Here is a 17,381-nt window from a genome sequence, read left to right as displayed (position 1 = left end):
TGGAAAAATGCAGTCAATGTACATCTAATTGTTAAAAAAATGTTCTGTTAATTGTTTGTTATTAGTGGTCAACTCCAATTTACTGAGGTGGTAGTTTTAATACTGTTTTAAGACACTCATTTCAACCGAAAAATATAATCTTTCAACAGCTTTAATTCCTTGATGAAGTATTTGTTTTCTTACCTCTCCCACTGAATTAGACAATGCTTGTACTATCTTCTCATGAGCAGTAGCAACAACACTTTGTCCATTGATCTCAATAATACGATGTCCTACTCTTACCCCACCCCTCTCAGCTATTCCACCTCGCATCAAGCTGCAAATCTGCCAAGAGAAAGCAAAGTTTATTATAAGTTGAGAAATGTCATAATGTAGCAGTTACTAGGATTTAATACATAATAATGAGTGGTGATACTGTAAGGATTCCAGAAGATACTTGTGGAAATTATGAAGCGATACTGTAAGTTTTTAAATGTTGGTTTGGGTTTTTTTCCAAAATTTTTGCAAATTACAATTTTTGTTTTCATTCTTATGGACTCAGAACATATAAGTACCTAACACAGTGACACAGGTAGCAGCCATGTAAAAGACTCTGCCACCTGGACTCTTTCTGCAGACTACCACATTATTCTTTCTGAATAGTGGGAAATATAAAAAGTGCTAAAGAAAAAATTCATCTACAACAGCAATTTTTTCACACATGTGCAAAAAAAAAAAAGATATAAAGCTTAATCCTTAACCCTACACAAATGCTGGTTTAGGCTGAACAAAAGGATGATGCCATACAGACCTTCTATATTGATAGCTGGCGATCTGCCCAAGGGGTCACAAAGATATAAGGAAGACATAAGGAAAGATCTATCTCAAAGATATAAGGAAGAAATTTTTTACTGTGAGGGTGGTGAGGCCCTGGCCCAGGCTGCCCAGAGAAGCTGTGGCTGCCCCCTCCCTGGCAGGGTTCAAGGCCAGATTGGATGGGACTTTGAGCAACCTGGTCTGGTGGAAGGGTCCCTGCCCGTGGCTGGGGGGTTGGAACTGGATAACCTTTAAAGGTCTCTTCCACCCAAGCCATCCCTATGAGTCTATGATGTGCAAAATCTGTTTCTTTTAACAAGCTGTTCTCAACACAGTGAAGTATGACAGCTTGTTTCACGTGCCTCTGCAGGCTGGAAAAAGGTCCTCTACTCTCCAGAGCCACTGCTTTCCTCTGTGCATCACAGTGCTTGCTGGCCACAGGGAGGTTAGGATGAAGAAGGCAAGTCAGGACACTGTTTCAACTGGCAGCTGCAGGTACCAGTAAAGAACTAGGCACAAATTTTGACTTTTATGCCCCCTAAAACAGGGGAATAATTCTACAAGAAGAATTACATTCACCAGACATGTCCCAGCAGACACTGCTACTTAAAATTATTCTGAGGTTGCAACACATGTGGTATACAGGCAGAAAGAAAAATCTCAATCCAGTATGGCAAATTTAAAAGAATGTTTCCTCCTCAGCAACAGTATCTGTGCTATGACAAGGCCCTCCCTGACAGACAGGACAGCTGTGTATTAGGTAGCAATTGTTGGTAAGTTATTTCAGAAGACTAAGCTCGTGCAGCACGTAAGGCAGGTAACATACAGCTCGAGTCAGCAAAATGGAGCAGAGCTCAGCAGTGCTGAGATTCACTTTTTGTTTACTGAGAAAAATCTGTTCTTGGAGGAAGAGAAGTGGGTGCTAGAGCATCCAAAGATGGCTGTTTCTGCAGTTACAGCCAATGGCTAGAATCATATGCCAAGAATTATTATTTGCTGAGATCTGGTCATTTGTTCAGAGCTAAATACAAGTATGGTAAGATGTGGCTTGTGTCCCGGTGAGTCTGTAATCTAATTCAGAAACACAGAATGTGGGGACATGGCCAAGCTGGAGCACAGTGAAGGTAAAACCTTGTCTGTGGTTGACTGAATCTTTTCTGTATGACACTAACAGTTTCCTTTAAATTCCTCTTTACAAATAATGCTATAAAAAATGAAATAATTTCTTACTCAAAGTTCAGGTTGTCTGATACAGGGAGTGAAAATATATAGTTATTCTTTGTTTATAAAAGGCCTTAATCAGCTTTCTGAGAAAAAACTTTCTCCTGCAATGAGACTTATCTTCTACCACGCTATCTTTAGTGGCCGAGTTTTACCTACTGTGGTTCATAAACTATTTCTGATGGACTTCTACGGACAGAGGCACCATCAGGACCCTTCACAGAATTGTGTCTAGAATTTCAGTTGCGTACAATATATTGTTTTGCAGGTAATCTGCCTTCTAATCATATAAAAGACAACATTTGCTGTACTACACAGATCTTCTCTTTTATTGAAAGCTTCTAAATTCAACTCGCTGTTAGTTTGCTCCTTGCTGTTGGGGACTGTATGCAGTAATCTGAAAGGACAAAAAGCAGAGTGTGCCAGAAAAAACCCTGTAAATGTATTTTTCACAGAAGAAAATAAAATATAGAGACAGTACAGCCAGCTGAAATAAATAGAAGCTTTCAGAGTAAATGAAAATGTGATCTCTCACCCCACTGGCATGAAGGAAAAGATAATGACTTGCATATCTGTCCAGAGCATGTTTCATTGTGTGGCTCTCAAAGCACTTTTAATGCCATCAGTGAATTTTTCTTTCTAACAGCCTCAGACATAGGAAGCAGTCTCTTATCTTCATTCAAGAATCTGATCCCTGTCCAGGGAAGTAAGTAAGCTTCCTTTCTGTGAGCATTAACTATTTTAGCGAGGTAGAAAGAGAAACAGATACAGAGCCCAGGTGGCTCTGCCTAGCCTCACAGATCCTGTTAAACTAGAGACAGAGTGCAGATGTAAAGAAATATACTGTAGAGCACATGTTTATGTGGCTCCTGTATTTGCAAGTGGCTGACTCAAAGCAGCCTTATGACTTTTGTCTCCAGCCAGTGGAGTTGTGGCGGATTAGGCTGGCAAGGTGAGCAGTACCACTAAATATGACTATTCAGCCAGGATTGTTTAGCTTGCTATGCATATTGAACATGGTGACAGCAATAATATTATTAAATAAAGCACGATGGATCTGGATCTTCTTCTGAGCAAGAGCCTATACTCTATTTACTATGTAAAGTGAAGTTAAAAAGAAGGGGGGAAAGAAATGTGTAAACCATACTGGTTCAATCCATTCAGCTCTTCAAGATTCTGCAGTATCGTAGATAAGCTGCAGTACATCAGATGTGAAACTTCAGTAGCTTCACAATCAGTTTTATTGCAACTGCCCATTGTGTAGCAAAACACAAGGGTCAGAACAATGCAAGGCAAACTATTTATTCTGTGTAAATGCCTTATATAACCTATTAAACCAGGTTTCGCCTCATCTTACTCCTATATTACTCTATTTAAACCCTGTACATTTTTTCCCCAGACAGTTTAAATAAATATAAACAAAAGCAAGCAAGAAAGAATAAACTGTCTGTTCTGTTAACTTTTACCTAGTTTTACTGTATGGTTAGATAGAATTGTGCTAGGCTAGGGTTCGGGTAGATGCACGTCTCAAAGTGTCTGAGCTCTGAGATCTAGACGGAGAAGTGGTGCATTATCAGCAGTAAAAATACAACTGGTGATATGCAGGGTTTTTTTGTAATCTAGAAAACAAGATAATGATCTGATATGAGAGGACCACTTGTATTTAAATAGCATCATTTTAAAAGAAGTATAGTATAATGATTTTCCGAAGGTGGCTGATAAGTCACCTTATGTTTACCTCCCCATCAAACAGCATTCATACTTGTTTCATATGTATGCACAATATTTCTTTTTTTTCTTAAAGTTTTACAGTTCAAATTGTAGATTACTTTTATAAATATGCAATGAAACTACATCAGTAGCTTTCAAGATCCATGAACAATATTTGCATCATTGGTGCAAGAGGAATTTTGCAAAATTAATACTCTGCTTTATGCTGTTGTGCTGTTCCCTAACTGAAACTTGCAAAAGCTGGCACTACTAGTGCTCCATGAAGCACAGCTTCAGGCTTTGCATTAATTAAACTCCACAGAATACACAAAGAAAATAGTCACCTGTAGCAGCCCAGTCTCGGCATCTTCCTGATACCCTATGCAAGCAAAACCCAGCTCAGAGTACTTTTGTATGCTGAGGTTGTTTATGGGCTATTCACTAATACAGTAGCTGTACATCCTGCAGAGATGAGACAGGCAGGGTGAAAAGGAACCACCGCAAAACTGCTATCAGAAGAGGCACAGAAATACGTACTGGCTGCATGCATGACAAGATAATGCTGTAGCAGTAGGAGACATTTCATTATACCTGTTCTAGCAAGCCATTTATTTCTTCACTGTGCTAATGCTGAGCCAACAAAGAATAAGGATATTATTTCTGAATCCTGTCCTAATTTGTAATAATTTCTGGCAATTACAAAATGGCTTTTTAAAAGTTCAGTGTCAAACTACCAGAGACGTACTTTGCAGAGTCATATTGTGAAGTAAGAGATCGTTTACCTGAGGAAGGGCTTACAGGCCCAGAAGCTTGTCTATGTAGCAGCCTAACAACAGATGTTGATCTCCCCTTTTTGTTCATTGGCTTTCATGTTCAAACACAGACTCTTCATAAATGAAATGTATTACAACACTTCCTTTTTTTTATTGTCTGAGAAGGATTTTTATGCTGAATTTGGTAAACTTCGTATTGGGTGTCATCTAAATGTTGCTCATTTAACTGGAATGAATGCAGACTCTCCGGTGTGGTGAATATGACAAATGACCAGTAGATGGAGGGAGCACGCTGTGAAAGCAAACAACTGCATTCTGCAGCATTTACAGAACTAAGGCTCCAATTATGTAGGAGATGATTAGCTGGGACAAGATGAACAGATTGTCTCACAAACTCCGTAACTGCCTCTGGACATGTGTAGACATGATACACCTCTTCTAATCCACCTTGGCCTGATTATTTTCCCCAGCCCTGACCCAACCCCCACCAATGCTATGACGGGCCTCCTAAAAGAGTTGATAAACACACCATGCTATTGCGTGTTGTTCCTTAAGTATATTTTCCTCTTTTTACCATAGCACCAGCAAACATACTAGATTTACAAAGGATAGCAATCAGGAAATAAATCAGTGCCTCATACAGTGTTATATGCTGTTCTCTGCACCCTCTGTGAGATCTTGTAAAAGCAGATCCCATCCTTCTCATACCAAGACTTGGGATTTGCTAACAGTGAACTACCAGCAATAACCATATCCACGTAACATACGTGTACACGTAGGTGAAAGGGAATAAGCACAGGTAAAGGAGGACAGAAATACACCACACACCTCATTTTTCTGTATCTTTTTACAGACCTCTCTCAAGTGTCAGAACATCAATCTCAAAAGTGACAAACACTTTAAACCTCTGCTTCTAAAGGATGTCAGTCTGTTGTAGGTATCACTCCAGAGTGCTTCCAGCTGGACCAAGGCTTGTAGCGGCGTTCTTTATACCAGTCTCTGCTGTGACCACAACTTGATATGTGATCTTAGGTGCAATAATAACTTAAGAGATGGCTAGCAGAGCTGAAAATCCACAATGAGCCATCTGTTTGCTAAAGCACAGTAAGACCCATAAACCATATCCTGCAGAGTTACCTGCTACTCTTCCAAGAGTGGCAAACAGAAGTCTGGCAACTTCAATCCATGAGTTTCACAGAACAGGGGACCAGAGCCCACAGTCCTTTGTGATGTGGTTTTCTGCGTGAGCAGCCTGATTTATTTTTTTCCTAGACTGGAGGAAGAGGAGATGGTGATGGTCCTGCACTACAGACAGTCCATAATGCTAGTATCAGCCCCCAGAAAGGCCAGGTGACTACCTGAGCTAGTTGTGTTGGGAGTTTGCTTTGGAAAGGCATCCGAGAATGGCTTGGTTACGAAGAACTACGAGAGCAGGACCCTGAGCTGCACTGGGTAAGTGTTACCTGCCACATTCATTCTCCTTTTTGCTGCTGTTACTACAGGGGAAACTGCAGCATGCAGAGAAGGGACACCTGGGCCACAACCTATACAGTTACTTGTGGTGAGAGGTGTTTAGTTTTAACCAGAGGAGGTCACAATTACACTCCTTTGCCCGCTACCATGTGATCCAAATAAATTATGCACAGCAGAAGAAAAATGGAAAGTCTTAGTGAATGTGTGCTGCAATTTAGAAAAGAGGTACAGGATCGGAGCTAAGATTAGAATGTTATAATTGTAAAATCCTGTTTCAGCATACCTGTTTTCCATGCAACTCTGGCACACTAATGACAGAGTTATACATGAATTAGCTGATCCAGATAATGCACCAAACAATCTGGACTATGAATCTGGTGGCTGTGTTATGTAGGAAAATTCCCCACGAATGGCAGTACTTGTTCTCCTGGTGGTGTCCATTTGCATTATATTAGTCAGACATGTGACTATAAGGTTTTGATTAATTAAGGGATCACAGTACAAAAAGTGAGGTCATGTGCAAGGATTTTTTCAGTACTTCAGTGTGTTTCTTGAAAGAAAAATAAAAAAGAAAGGGGGAAATAAAACCCCAAACCAAAACAATCACTGAACACAGAAACTTACAATTCCATTCTGTACACTGAAGCCCAGCTGGTATTTTAAGTCTGGCCGTTTTATGAGTACAGTAGTAACAGGAGGACAGCTGACAATGTTCAGTTTGACTTGCGTCTGATTCTTGAGACCCTGTAAGATATTCCAAAAGTTAATATTTCTGAAATGGATCTTAATTTGCTCTTTCATTAGTGGTTTCTTAATTGCAAGAGTATAAAGCAGCTGATCTGAGAAAGAACAGCTAGAGTTAACAGAAATCTGTTGTTAACTTAGATACATTTCTCAGTTTTATGTATTTCCCAAGCTATTTGATGCAAGAAAACATACCAAAACTTTGCCTTTAATTACTATAAAAACTTCAAGAAAAACCAAAACTGACTACTGTTTGCCCTTTACCAGCATCTGGCTAATTGATCTCCTGCTGCTGCTGCTGCTGGTAAATCTGAACAGACATTAATCTCAGCGATTAATGATAATGCATTCTGAGATTCCATCATGTCTGGGGAACCTTCATATACTCACTTGGTCTGCCCTGCAGTCTACCAGCCTCCATCCATTTAATCTCCATGGAGCACAGTAGATTTTAATCCTCAGATACTAATTTGGAGGCTGTAGTGAAGCCTCAAACTTTGAAGATAGCTAAGTAACTTAATTTAGGCAAGTTTTTCAGACCTGGCCTTGTTTGTTATAGTCCAGTAACAAAGCTGCAGTTAAATTCTCCAGCTCTAAATTTCTGTACATTATCTGTACTGAATCTCTGTTTCTAATTCTACTTTTTGTTAACAATAGATCACTTTTTTTTTTTTTTTCAGTGATATGAGAATTGTATCTGCTGGAAATCTCCAGGGTCGCTTGTCAGAATATTACAGGTCTAATGGCTTACAATCTACAGCATACAGTTGTAAGTTTGGGGTACCTTTATGATCCCTTGGCATGTTGCAAGAGGTAGACCAACTAAACTGGTTCCATTAATGGACATAATTTGGTCTCCAATGCTTAATTTTCCTGAACGGGCTGCAGGGCCTCCATTCATCATGTTAGCCAGGATAACGGTGGGTAGAATGGATCCCCATCCAGATTCCACAATCACTACCCCAAGAATTTCTCCCTTCTGTTTTTCTAGCTGGAGCTGCAATTAAAAAGAAAAAAAAAAATGTTTTTTGCTTTGATTCATCTAAATTTGAGTACTAGCGTCTTAGTTGTTCCTGAATAATGCCTACAAATTACAAAAATAATTCTATTTTTTGCCATCAGGTAGTAGCAAGACTTCAAAAACACTGTTAAAACTGTGTAATGCATACCTTTTTCTTTTCAGGGGTATCCTCCACTTGTTTGTTGAAGGTCAGACAGGTCCTTATAATAAACAAAAAACTAATACATTGGTTAACTCTATAGAAAGTGGTGGAACCGAATACCAAATGAATGAGTGCCAAAGAAGTTTTTATCCTTCTTGGAACCTGGCAGCTAGGGGAGGCTGTAACATTTTGTGGCTAAGGCAATGCCTGGAACACAGGCTTGAGTTCAGCTCCACCTCTGCCATCGCTGCTCAGGTTGTCTCTTGATCTCAGGGTTTGTCTGTCTTTATTTTCAGGCAAGGAGCTCTTGATGATTATTGTTGTTGTAGCGCTTGATTATTATTGTTGTTGTTGTTGTTATTATTATTAACGTTATTGAATATACTTGTGCCTAGTACGTTAATCTGAGATCCCTGATGTGCTGATGTAATGTAAATGACGACTTCAATATGGTGATGTTAACTGCTCAGTAATTACAGCATATCTAACTTTTACAGAAGAGGAGTAAGAGTTTTAAGTAGAGAACATACTCTTTAGCAAAATACTGGGAATTGTCTTATTTGAAATGTGGAAGGACAGGGACATCCGTACTTACAGGAATCATGAAGGCCAGCTGACTTCTGTTGAAGCTACCTATCAAGGCTTTGAACCAACCAGTATGCCACAACTCTGTCATTGTTCAAACATTCATAAATCAATTAGAAACAAAGGTGCCACAAAAATAATGATCTTTAAAATCACTTTGAGATGTGACACATTTGTATTTCTTTGTTCTGATTCTAAGTTAAACCAAGATTTGTTCAACTGAATTTTCCCTTGGTTGCTGTAAGAGAAATAGTTTGTCATAGTTATATGCACATGAAAACACTTTATTGATATCTAGTGACTGCAGATGAATAATACTACACATCAAATCATAATCTTTCTATCGGCAGGTATAGGTGAAAAATGCTCTATTCCCAAGAACACACATGCTGTACAAAAGAACCTGTAATGCTAGAATAAATAAGCAGGAAAGCTGTGACTGAAGGATTAATTAATTTGCAGTTCATCTCAAAGGAAGACTGCTTCAGGACTCAGCATAGAAACTGTGACCTTTGGAACATGTCCCAAATTCCTGTCACAGTGCAGCAGTATAAGACAAAGGACAGAATCTGGGTGCAACTGCGCTTGCCACATTCTGGTTTGGAATGCCCAGTATTGCAATGACTTCTATATGAACTGTAAAATGTGAAATATATGGCTGTTATGCAGAAAGAATCCATTACATCCAAACTCAAATACAAATAGTTACACTTATGTAGTTTGGGGCACTTAAGGGAAATTCTTGCCTTTTCATGCATTATGAGTGTGAAACTCCGTTTCACGTGGCAGTTTTGCCAGTGTTCTAATAGGGGAAGAGAAATTGGCCTGCTTAGTGCCATAGCATCCTGGAGTCATGGTCCTTGTACCTATTAAATAAGAAACCACTTACAACATGCATTAAAATGGATTGTCATCTCTCTTTCTGCACCAATACATTGGTAAAGCATAAAAACACACTGTGTACTGTGAATAGCACAGAGCTTATCTATGTCAGATGTAAATATTCTTTATTACTGTTTTGATCAATGGAAGCAGAAAGACCCTGAAAATCAAAACAAAAAATTCCAAGAACTTCTAAAACTGCTTTTAGTCGCACAGTACTGATGAAGCAACACATCTTGAGATGTAAATTCGTCCTTAAAATGCAAAAAGATTTCCATGAGAACTACATTCCTCTGAAAAATTGGATGAATCTGAAATGAAATTCCAAAAGTAGTTTACCTCTTTGCAGTTTTCTGAATTGGAAAAGTGTATGAGATCATCATTGTACATCTCTTGGGTATTGATGATGTCACTGTATTCTTTCTGACTGAGATCCTCTGGGTTAATTCCATTGGCTCTTAAAAACTCTTGGTAAGCCACACTGAAAGCCTGACCAATTGACTGAGCTATCAGCTGTGCCTAGAATGTAGAACAAAACGTAGCTCAGAGAAAGGACTAATAAACAGTTTACCACTGAAACCAGAAGAAACAAGAGAGAGACTGGATTTTAAGACAGAGTCAGAATAAAGGATCCTGCAAAGTTGCTCCTTTAGTATGGATGTAAAGTCACTTTAAGGTCACTTGCTCCATTAGTATGGATGTAAAGTCACTTTAAGGTCAGTTGTACAGAAAGAATTCATTACATCCAAAATCAAATTGCAAACCCCATTTAAAAACCCTACTGATCTCCTTTCATCAGTACATTGCAGTAGCAAGCAGCCATATGCTATTTATGTACTCGTTCCAATAAACACTGGAGAGTACTGGCTTTGTACCAATATGGAACAGAGCTTACAGAAAAGGCTGTCACAAACCCTGCTTCTGATCACAGTATATTTGCAGGAATGATGAGAGAACGGATGCTCTGCTTGCACACGCCTTCACAGACATGTATGCACTGATGATTTTGGTTGCCAACTCACCTGCTACTTCTCCACCTTGTTTTTATAAGACTGAAAACACTCATTCAGCAAAACCATCTGCTCTCCTATTACTGCCATGATACCCATCTCATATTCCCAGCAAACCAGCAATAGCACTGCACATCTACAATAGCTATTCTCATTAACACCTTGACTAGCACTGTCAGGGATGCTTTCAAGAATGCAGCCAGTGCCATGAGTATAGGTTGTTAATGTTAGGAACAACTCGTCAAAATCCCCTGTGTCTTTATTAATTGTTGGAGCACTTATCTGCGCATGCGTTTTACTACACTACGCAATGAAAGGTGACTTCCCATTACAGTGGGCTGTATAGTGAGTACAATTAATGAAACATTACAGTGACTGGTATTTGGATGTGTCAGAAATATATATATATATATATTAGAAAGAAATCTACAGAAACTGACAATGATAATAATACCAACAACTTCGCACATTCAGCACACTGCAAAAGTCAACTAATTAATTATTGAACTGCCATAACATTTAATATCTTGTTCCACTAGATGGAACTGGAACACAGACAAACAGAGGTAAAGAGCAGGAAAAGGAATTTGTAGTCAACGTTTTCTACACTTGATTTTTTTTTTTTATTTTCCTATTCTGCGTTTACTGCAGCTCACAGGAGAATGCCACATTGAGTTTCGTATATTGGTGGTTTTCAGGTACTGTATTCTGTCATCAGGGGATATGAGTAACTCCCAGTGATCTGAGGATGAGTTAATTGCATCTTAGAACGTAACTCCCTAAAAATATTACTAATCAAACCTATAAAACTATTCTTTGATGCTAAAAGATGGTTTTCTTATTTCATTTGTACTGCAGTACACAAAAGCACCAGTCTGCTTGACTGGAAAATGATTTTAGAAAATCAAGGACATAACTAGCCTAGCCAGTCACAAATTGTTCCTTCATATACATCTTTTAAAATCTTACCAATATACCAAGAGGTTTGTAGTAGTACAGAAGTCATCAAGAACATTTTTATATTGTTCCATTATTAAAATTTGTCACCAGTCCTTACTGACTTCTTTTTTTGATCTCCAGTGCCACTGCTTGCTCTGTAGTTAGTCCTTTGCTTTCTCCTCCATTCTACATTCTCAAAGCAAACACATCTAGAAGTCACATTTTATTCTATTACTGCTAGTAACAGCCAGTTCTCACATCTTCATTTCATCTGTATCTCCAGGTTTTTATGAATGTTTATGAAAGTCTTCAGCATTGTATAAAACTCTGAGATAATGTAATGAGGTTGCTTGAAAAGATCACCCCAGCAAAGCACTGGCAGAGCTGAGGTCTGAGAACAATCCCAGTCTAGCACTCTAGGCTTTAGACAATGCCATTTCTCCTTCACTGGCTTAACTGCTTTAAAATAATGAAAAGGATTGCTTAGCTCAAAAAAATATGCAACCTGTGAGTTATCACCGTCTGAACTGAAGAACTCAATTATTTTTTAATTGGTATGACAAATTATATTTAAACCTGCTCCTTTATAACAATGGTTGGAAATGTTTAGTACTGCCTAATACCTGTATCTCAGCTGTCGAGTTAGAAACAGATAATGGATTTTGCTTTTTCTGTTTTACTGGGTTGGTATTTTTTTCCGTGAATGTTTTGAGTTCCAGTCCCCTGGTCTGCCACTTCAGACACAAATATCTATTTCACTACAAAACCAAACCTGGACATACAATAGCAGTAAAGCAAGGTTATCTTTCTTTGCCGCAAGAGATAAGGACATGGCATGCCAGCACTTTTCACAGGGGTGAAACAGGATGCAGCAGAGGTGTACAGAACTCTTTTGCAGCCACTACTTCTGCAATCCTATTTTGAGAATGGCTCCAAGTTCTTTCATCTTTTGGTATTTCTTATGCAAGTGAAAATTAGGACCTAAATTCTGAAGCAGTCACTCATTTTTTAAACAGAATTTTAACAAAAAGTGGTTTAGGGCTAATATGGTATTAGATCTCAAAGTAGCTTACAGCATAAAATGACTGAAATTATGCTTTCTGTTGTATAGATGTTCTGAGAGAGTAGTGAAGGTGAGTTCTTCCTAGCCTTTTACTTAAGAATTGCTACACTGTTCTGGCCATGAAGAAAAATTTCTATAAATATAGAGAACTAAACTCTCTTAGCTCTATATTGCATGTATGTAAAAATTCTAATTCATAATCTTTGCTAGGGATGAAAAAGAAGAACTGAAAACTAAACAGCTGAATGTGTTCTTACACATCAAAGGATCAAGTTGGATGTTTGAGAGTACGTATACCAACTACAGGTAAGTCAGTCATAAGGGAATAAGGACTAGGTAGAGGGCAACCTTGTGCCAGGCCAGCCAAGTTGGTGAATGATCTCAACAACCTGGCTCCAGTGTGAAAGAGGTCCCCCTCATTAGCAAGTGTCTGGGAGGCTCGTGCGTGTCATTATGTGCCAACCTGCTGAACTAAAGGATCCAATCCAGGATGAATGATATCCCATTAATTTTGATATCTCAAATTAATTTTGGCCATGAATGGCCATCGACTTCCAGACAACTCCAAATAATTAGGTACTAAAACACTTGGGGAAGCATTGTTGAAAGAACACAAATGATTCTGTAACACATGAGACAAAGAGTGGATGTTTTGGGACTGAGGAGACATGAATTTGTGACATGAATTTCTGGAGACAGAAAAAAGATATGAATATGGACAAACAACTGGCTAATGATTCCAACAGATTACCTGTAGCTTCAATCAGAAAAGAGTATTGACAACAAAAATTCATTCAAGAAATTAGATGTAATTTCAGAGATTCTCTAAATGACATAGGTTGTTTAAATAATTTTAATTCCATTTACTTACATCCTCTGATTCAAAGACATGGCATATCATTTTGTACTGCTTTTTTCCTTCCTGGGCACCAGGTGTTGTTTCAATACAGTCTTGAGAAGCTGATCTTGGCATGCGGCGGCGTGCCATTAAAACCACAATGTTACCAATATCAGCAATGTATGATATTGTGCGCAGTGCATGATCCATCATTGTTTCCTACATAAAGCAAAGAGAAATAAAGTCATTCTTCATGCCTGCTGTTATTCTACAAATACTGCATCTTCCCTCTCCTTGATGGCCTATTGCTTGATAATGACAAAAGCTCCAGACACACTTTCTGTGGGCCCAGGTCTGACGTTCCCTATGCAGGCCATGGGCCTGAACTCCAACTGCAGGCACAGTGGCTCTTCAAGAAATTAGCTTCAATGGAAGTGTTGCCTGAGCAAATACAACATGATTGCTACTTAAAGCAATAATGAAGATCTGTACTAATGTTTTATAAACATTTTCATGCTGTCTGAAAATTATTTTTCCCTTTTGTATTGGTTTTGCTGAATGAAGCAGATGCATTTCACAATGACAGAATAAGTTTAGGGAAGTCATATGTACATGAGAAAATGTTACTACTTTTTTACATGTCCTATAATAGCAATAATATCTAAGGTAATATTTTTTCGTTACATCAAAGTGATACTTTTTTTGCAAAAAGTTATTAAGGCAGTATTTCACCTTCTCTGTAGGCATAATTTTTAATACTTTTTTCTGGCTACCTACATAGATCAGTTTGGAGAGAACTGGTCCAGTGTCTGGGCTCACAGGCAAAATCCTATTCCAGTCAATGTCCTTAGGCTGCCAGTTCGGTTGTGCTGGGAGAACTCAACTCAGAAGAGCAATTGTCTGTGAGAATGATTTTAAGTGGAAACCTGTACAAGCTTCATCCTAATGAACATTTCTTATGTAAGAACACCATGAAAACTATTGAATATAAAAAGTCTTGAAACTTCCTGCCTTTATCTCAAATCCTTGAGCTCCACATCCCTTTAATTACTTTAGCCTTTCAAACTCTTATTTTACTTTCTGCTATTAGCAGGGAAATTCCAACCTACTACTTCCAAATGTTTTTCTCACAGGAATATATCATTATTCAGTGGCTTTGATTAAGTATTGAGTTGCCTTGGACAAATGAAAACTGAGTGCATATTTGTAGTCAGAGAAGGATATGTTGTCACTAAACTTGTTTTATTTCAGGTATTACTATTTTACCTTTTGTTTTCATCTCCAGTTCATGCTTCTATCAGTTGTTTCTTTTATAAAAGAGCAATAAGCTCCCAGAAGGAAGAACCTTCAAGGACATTTTGTAACAGTTTTTGTGCACCAGTAAGTATGAACTTGTAGTAAGTTTTATTATTTCTGAACTTGGCATTAAGTATGAGTAAATTAATGTGCTCAACAGCTAGCAGTCTTATTTTCCTTAAAAGGCTTCTATATGTAAGATAATGTTATTTTAATAAAACAGTGTATGTGACATTGTTACACTGATAATTTCAAAGGATTTTCATATATTTAGCACTGCAAAGAGAAACAGAATGTTATACTTGTTTACACTAATGTTTTAGACAATTATTTGTACCTTCATACAGGCTTTATTCAAGATACTGTATAAGCAACCTGATTTCCCCTTTATTTTTTTTTAATGAAAATAAATAAAAAGCCACAACTTCTCTAAATTCCCAGAAAGGCATGTTGCTATGGAAGATGTTCCATAATGGTAAGAACCTTTTAGGCTTAAAATGAGAGTTTTAGGAATGTTCATGCAATCAAGTAATCTGATAGACTGTGCTTCCTATAAGTCCCTTGAAAAAATCACTATTACTGAAGTCTGTGTATAATTATGGAGGAAGAGAAATTCCTAAGGAAAAAAAGGTAATATAACTTATGTTCGTAACGCTTATCTGGTAGATATTTTGACAGTTTAGACAAAATATCAGGAAAAGCCTCCTAGCTATAAGGACCCATAAGACGTTATTTTAAGGCAGTGATGATTTACATTTTTGCTGGTGAGACATTCAAGTCGCTCTTCACTAAGTGACTGTGCTGTCCCTCCTCGCCTCCCTGCTGCCCACTATTGCCATCTGACTCAAGGGGCTCAACCTCTCTGTATGGAGCAGTCAGCTTCTGCTCCTTCCCAGTCTCAAAGCCAGACTCTACTTTGTCATCACATGAGTAGGAAGCCCGTGTCCAGTTACAATGGTCCCACCATGTGTGCACTTCTTGTGTGACAACGAGGAGACTGCAGGAGGCTCCTGAGTGGTAATTTCAACATCAGGCTGCCAGGGTAATTAACTCTGCTCTCAGACCTGGCTGGTGTGCTGTACTGAATCCAATCTGTTGCCATGGGTTGAACATCCTTGTTTTAAGGCAAAAAAAGAGTCCAAATCCTATTTTTATGGGACATTTCAAACATGAGCTTTATAGGTTTCTTAAACTGGATGCTACTTACTTCAAAACTTTATGTTAAGTACTTAAGATAGTGTTTTCTAGTGAAACAAAGACCAAGAAAGTGCCTCTTGCTGGGGTCATTGGTCAGTTTGGAGGGTTTTCTGGACTTTTATTTATTGCTCAAACTGGAAACAACCAGAAGCATAATGATTTTATTGATTAAAACATCTGAGGGTGTCCCCTTCTCCCCCTCCCCCACCAAACAGTCAAAAGCATCCACCAAATTCTGCCTGAATTGGAATTAAAAAATACTTATTATTAGATCAATTTATTTTGCTTTACTTTGTGATCTCTTTGAGTTTTAAGTCAGTAAATTGCTTTCTGGTGTCTAAAATATCTTTGGCTCTTGGCCAAGACTGAGGTTGTCTCGGCTGCTTTTGGCATCTGCTTGAATATATATGTTGATATTTCTGATACGAAGAAAGAAAAATTGACTACAGGCTTGTTGTTTGTTTTGTTTTGTTTTTTGACTATGAAGGCCTTTGGTTTTCTTTTTATTTAAATTATTTGCTAGTGGCTCTTGATATATATCAGAATATCCCACTGAGCAGCATGAGGTCAGTTTTCATCTAACTCAATTATGTTAGATAAGTGAGATACCCTCCTTGCTGTGTCTGTAGTGGCAGTGGTTCCCTTGATATCTGAACTTCCAAAAAATCCCATAATGTGGTATGAGATAATATGTGATTTTCATCATTTAGGTAAACAGCAGCATCCTTTATATAAACAGCTAGGTATTAGTTTACCATTAGTGGAACAAATCTCTAAGGCCTAAGAGAGAAAGACTGTTCCTCACATCGACAAGAGTAATTGTTTTAAGAATTTCAGTACAATTTAACTTGACAGAGAGAGAAAAATACAAATAATCATTGTTTCTTAGAACCACCTGTCCTACTGCAGAGAATCACTACCCATAAAATTATTGTAATGATTCTTCTCAGGCTTGAAATAACATGTTCTATGCTTATCCCTAAACTATGAAAATTGATGATGGTTAAGAGATGGTTTGAGGAGTGTCTCTAAGGGTTGCAGGGGCTCAGTAGGATTTATAGCATGTCTCTCAGTGTGGAAAAGTGTTTTATAATGGACATCTCCCAGCAGGATCCTGGGAGCTCTGCAGAGATAATTGCTTTTCAGCAGTCTGCACTAAGTATTCTGTAAGGGCGTAATCATACATATAGTGTGCACAAGAGTGAATGGATTGGGAAAATGAATGCATTTAATCTCACCTGCCAAGGAAGTCTTTCTGTCCTTATTGTCACAGAGAAGTGCTCAAAGCTTTTTTTGTATTTTCCCCTTGTAGGAGTGAAAGCAGTCATTCTCCCACTCCCTCCCACTTCTCCCTGTCTAATACAATTACAATTAGGAATAAAGTAAATAATATATAGTGACTGTAAACATGTCTTTACTTTTGACTTACTCGTGACTTGAAATTTTCCTTTCTCACTCAATATTCCATTCCACTCTATTTTCCATTACCATTATCTTATTTTCACCCTCTCTCTTCCTTTGTTACTTTTCCATGAATCCCTCCATCTCTGCCCATCAGCTTCTCTGTTCTTCCCTTATCCCTGTTCTACTCCCACCCATTCCATCCTTGTTATCCTTATATTTATTCTTAGAAATTCAGCCTCTCTCTTGGCCTTTTTCAAAACCCCTGTTCTCTCTTCTCCTGTCCCAGTT

General features: G+C 38.2%; 1 protein-coding gene across 4 annotated transcripts in view; it reads right to left on the bottom strand.

Moving 5' to 3' along the window:
* APBA2 (amyloid beta precursor protein binding family A member 2) overlaps positions 1-17,381 on the bottom strand; it is a 109,568-nt gene that overhangs the window by 3,667 nt on the left and 88,520 nt on the right. For all 4 annotated transcript variants that reach the window (XM_075431684.1, XM_075431682.1, XM_075431683.1 and 1 more), the window contains 5 exons: positions 13,230-13,415; positions 9,686-9,865; positions 7,501-7,713; positions 6,597-6,716; positions 184-324 (listed from right to left, as the gene is read on the bottom strand). In XM_075431684.1, coding sequence (XP_075287799.1) covers positions 184-324; positions 6,597-6,716; positions 7,501-7,713; positions 9,686-9,865; positions 13,230-13,415 — 840 coding nt within the window. The remainder of the gene's footprint in view (positions 1-183; positions 325-6,596; positions 6,717-7,500; positions 7,714-9,685; positions 9,866-13,229; positions 13,416-17,381) is intronic.

The sequence above is a fragment of the Opisthocomus hoazin genome, chromosome 10, assembly GCF_030867145.1.
Source record: "Opisthocomus hoazin isolate bOpiHoa1 chromosome 10, bOpiHoa1.hap1, whole genome shotgun sequence".
Taxonomy (NCBI): domain Eukaryota; kingdom Metazoa; phylum Chordata; class Aves; order Opisthocomiformes; family Opisthocomidae; genus Opisthocomus; species Opisthocomus hoazin.
The sequence above is the reverse complement of the archived record's forward strand: the minus strand, read 5'-3'. Positions and strand labels throughout refer to the sequence as shown.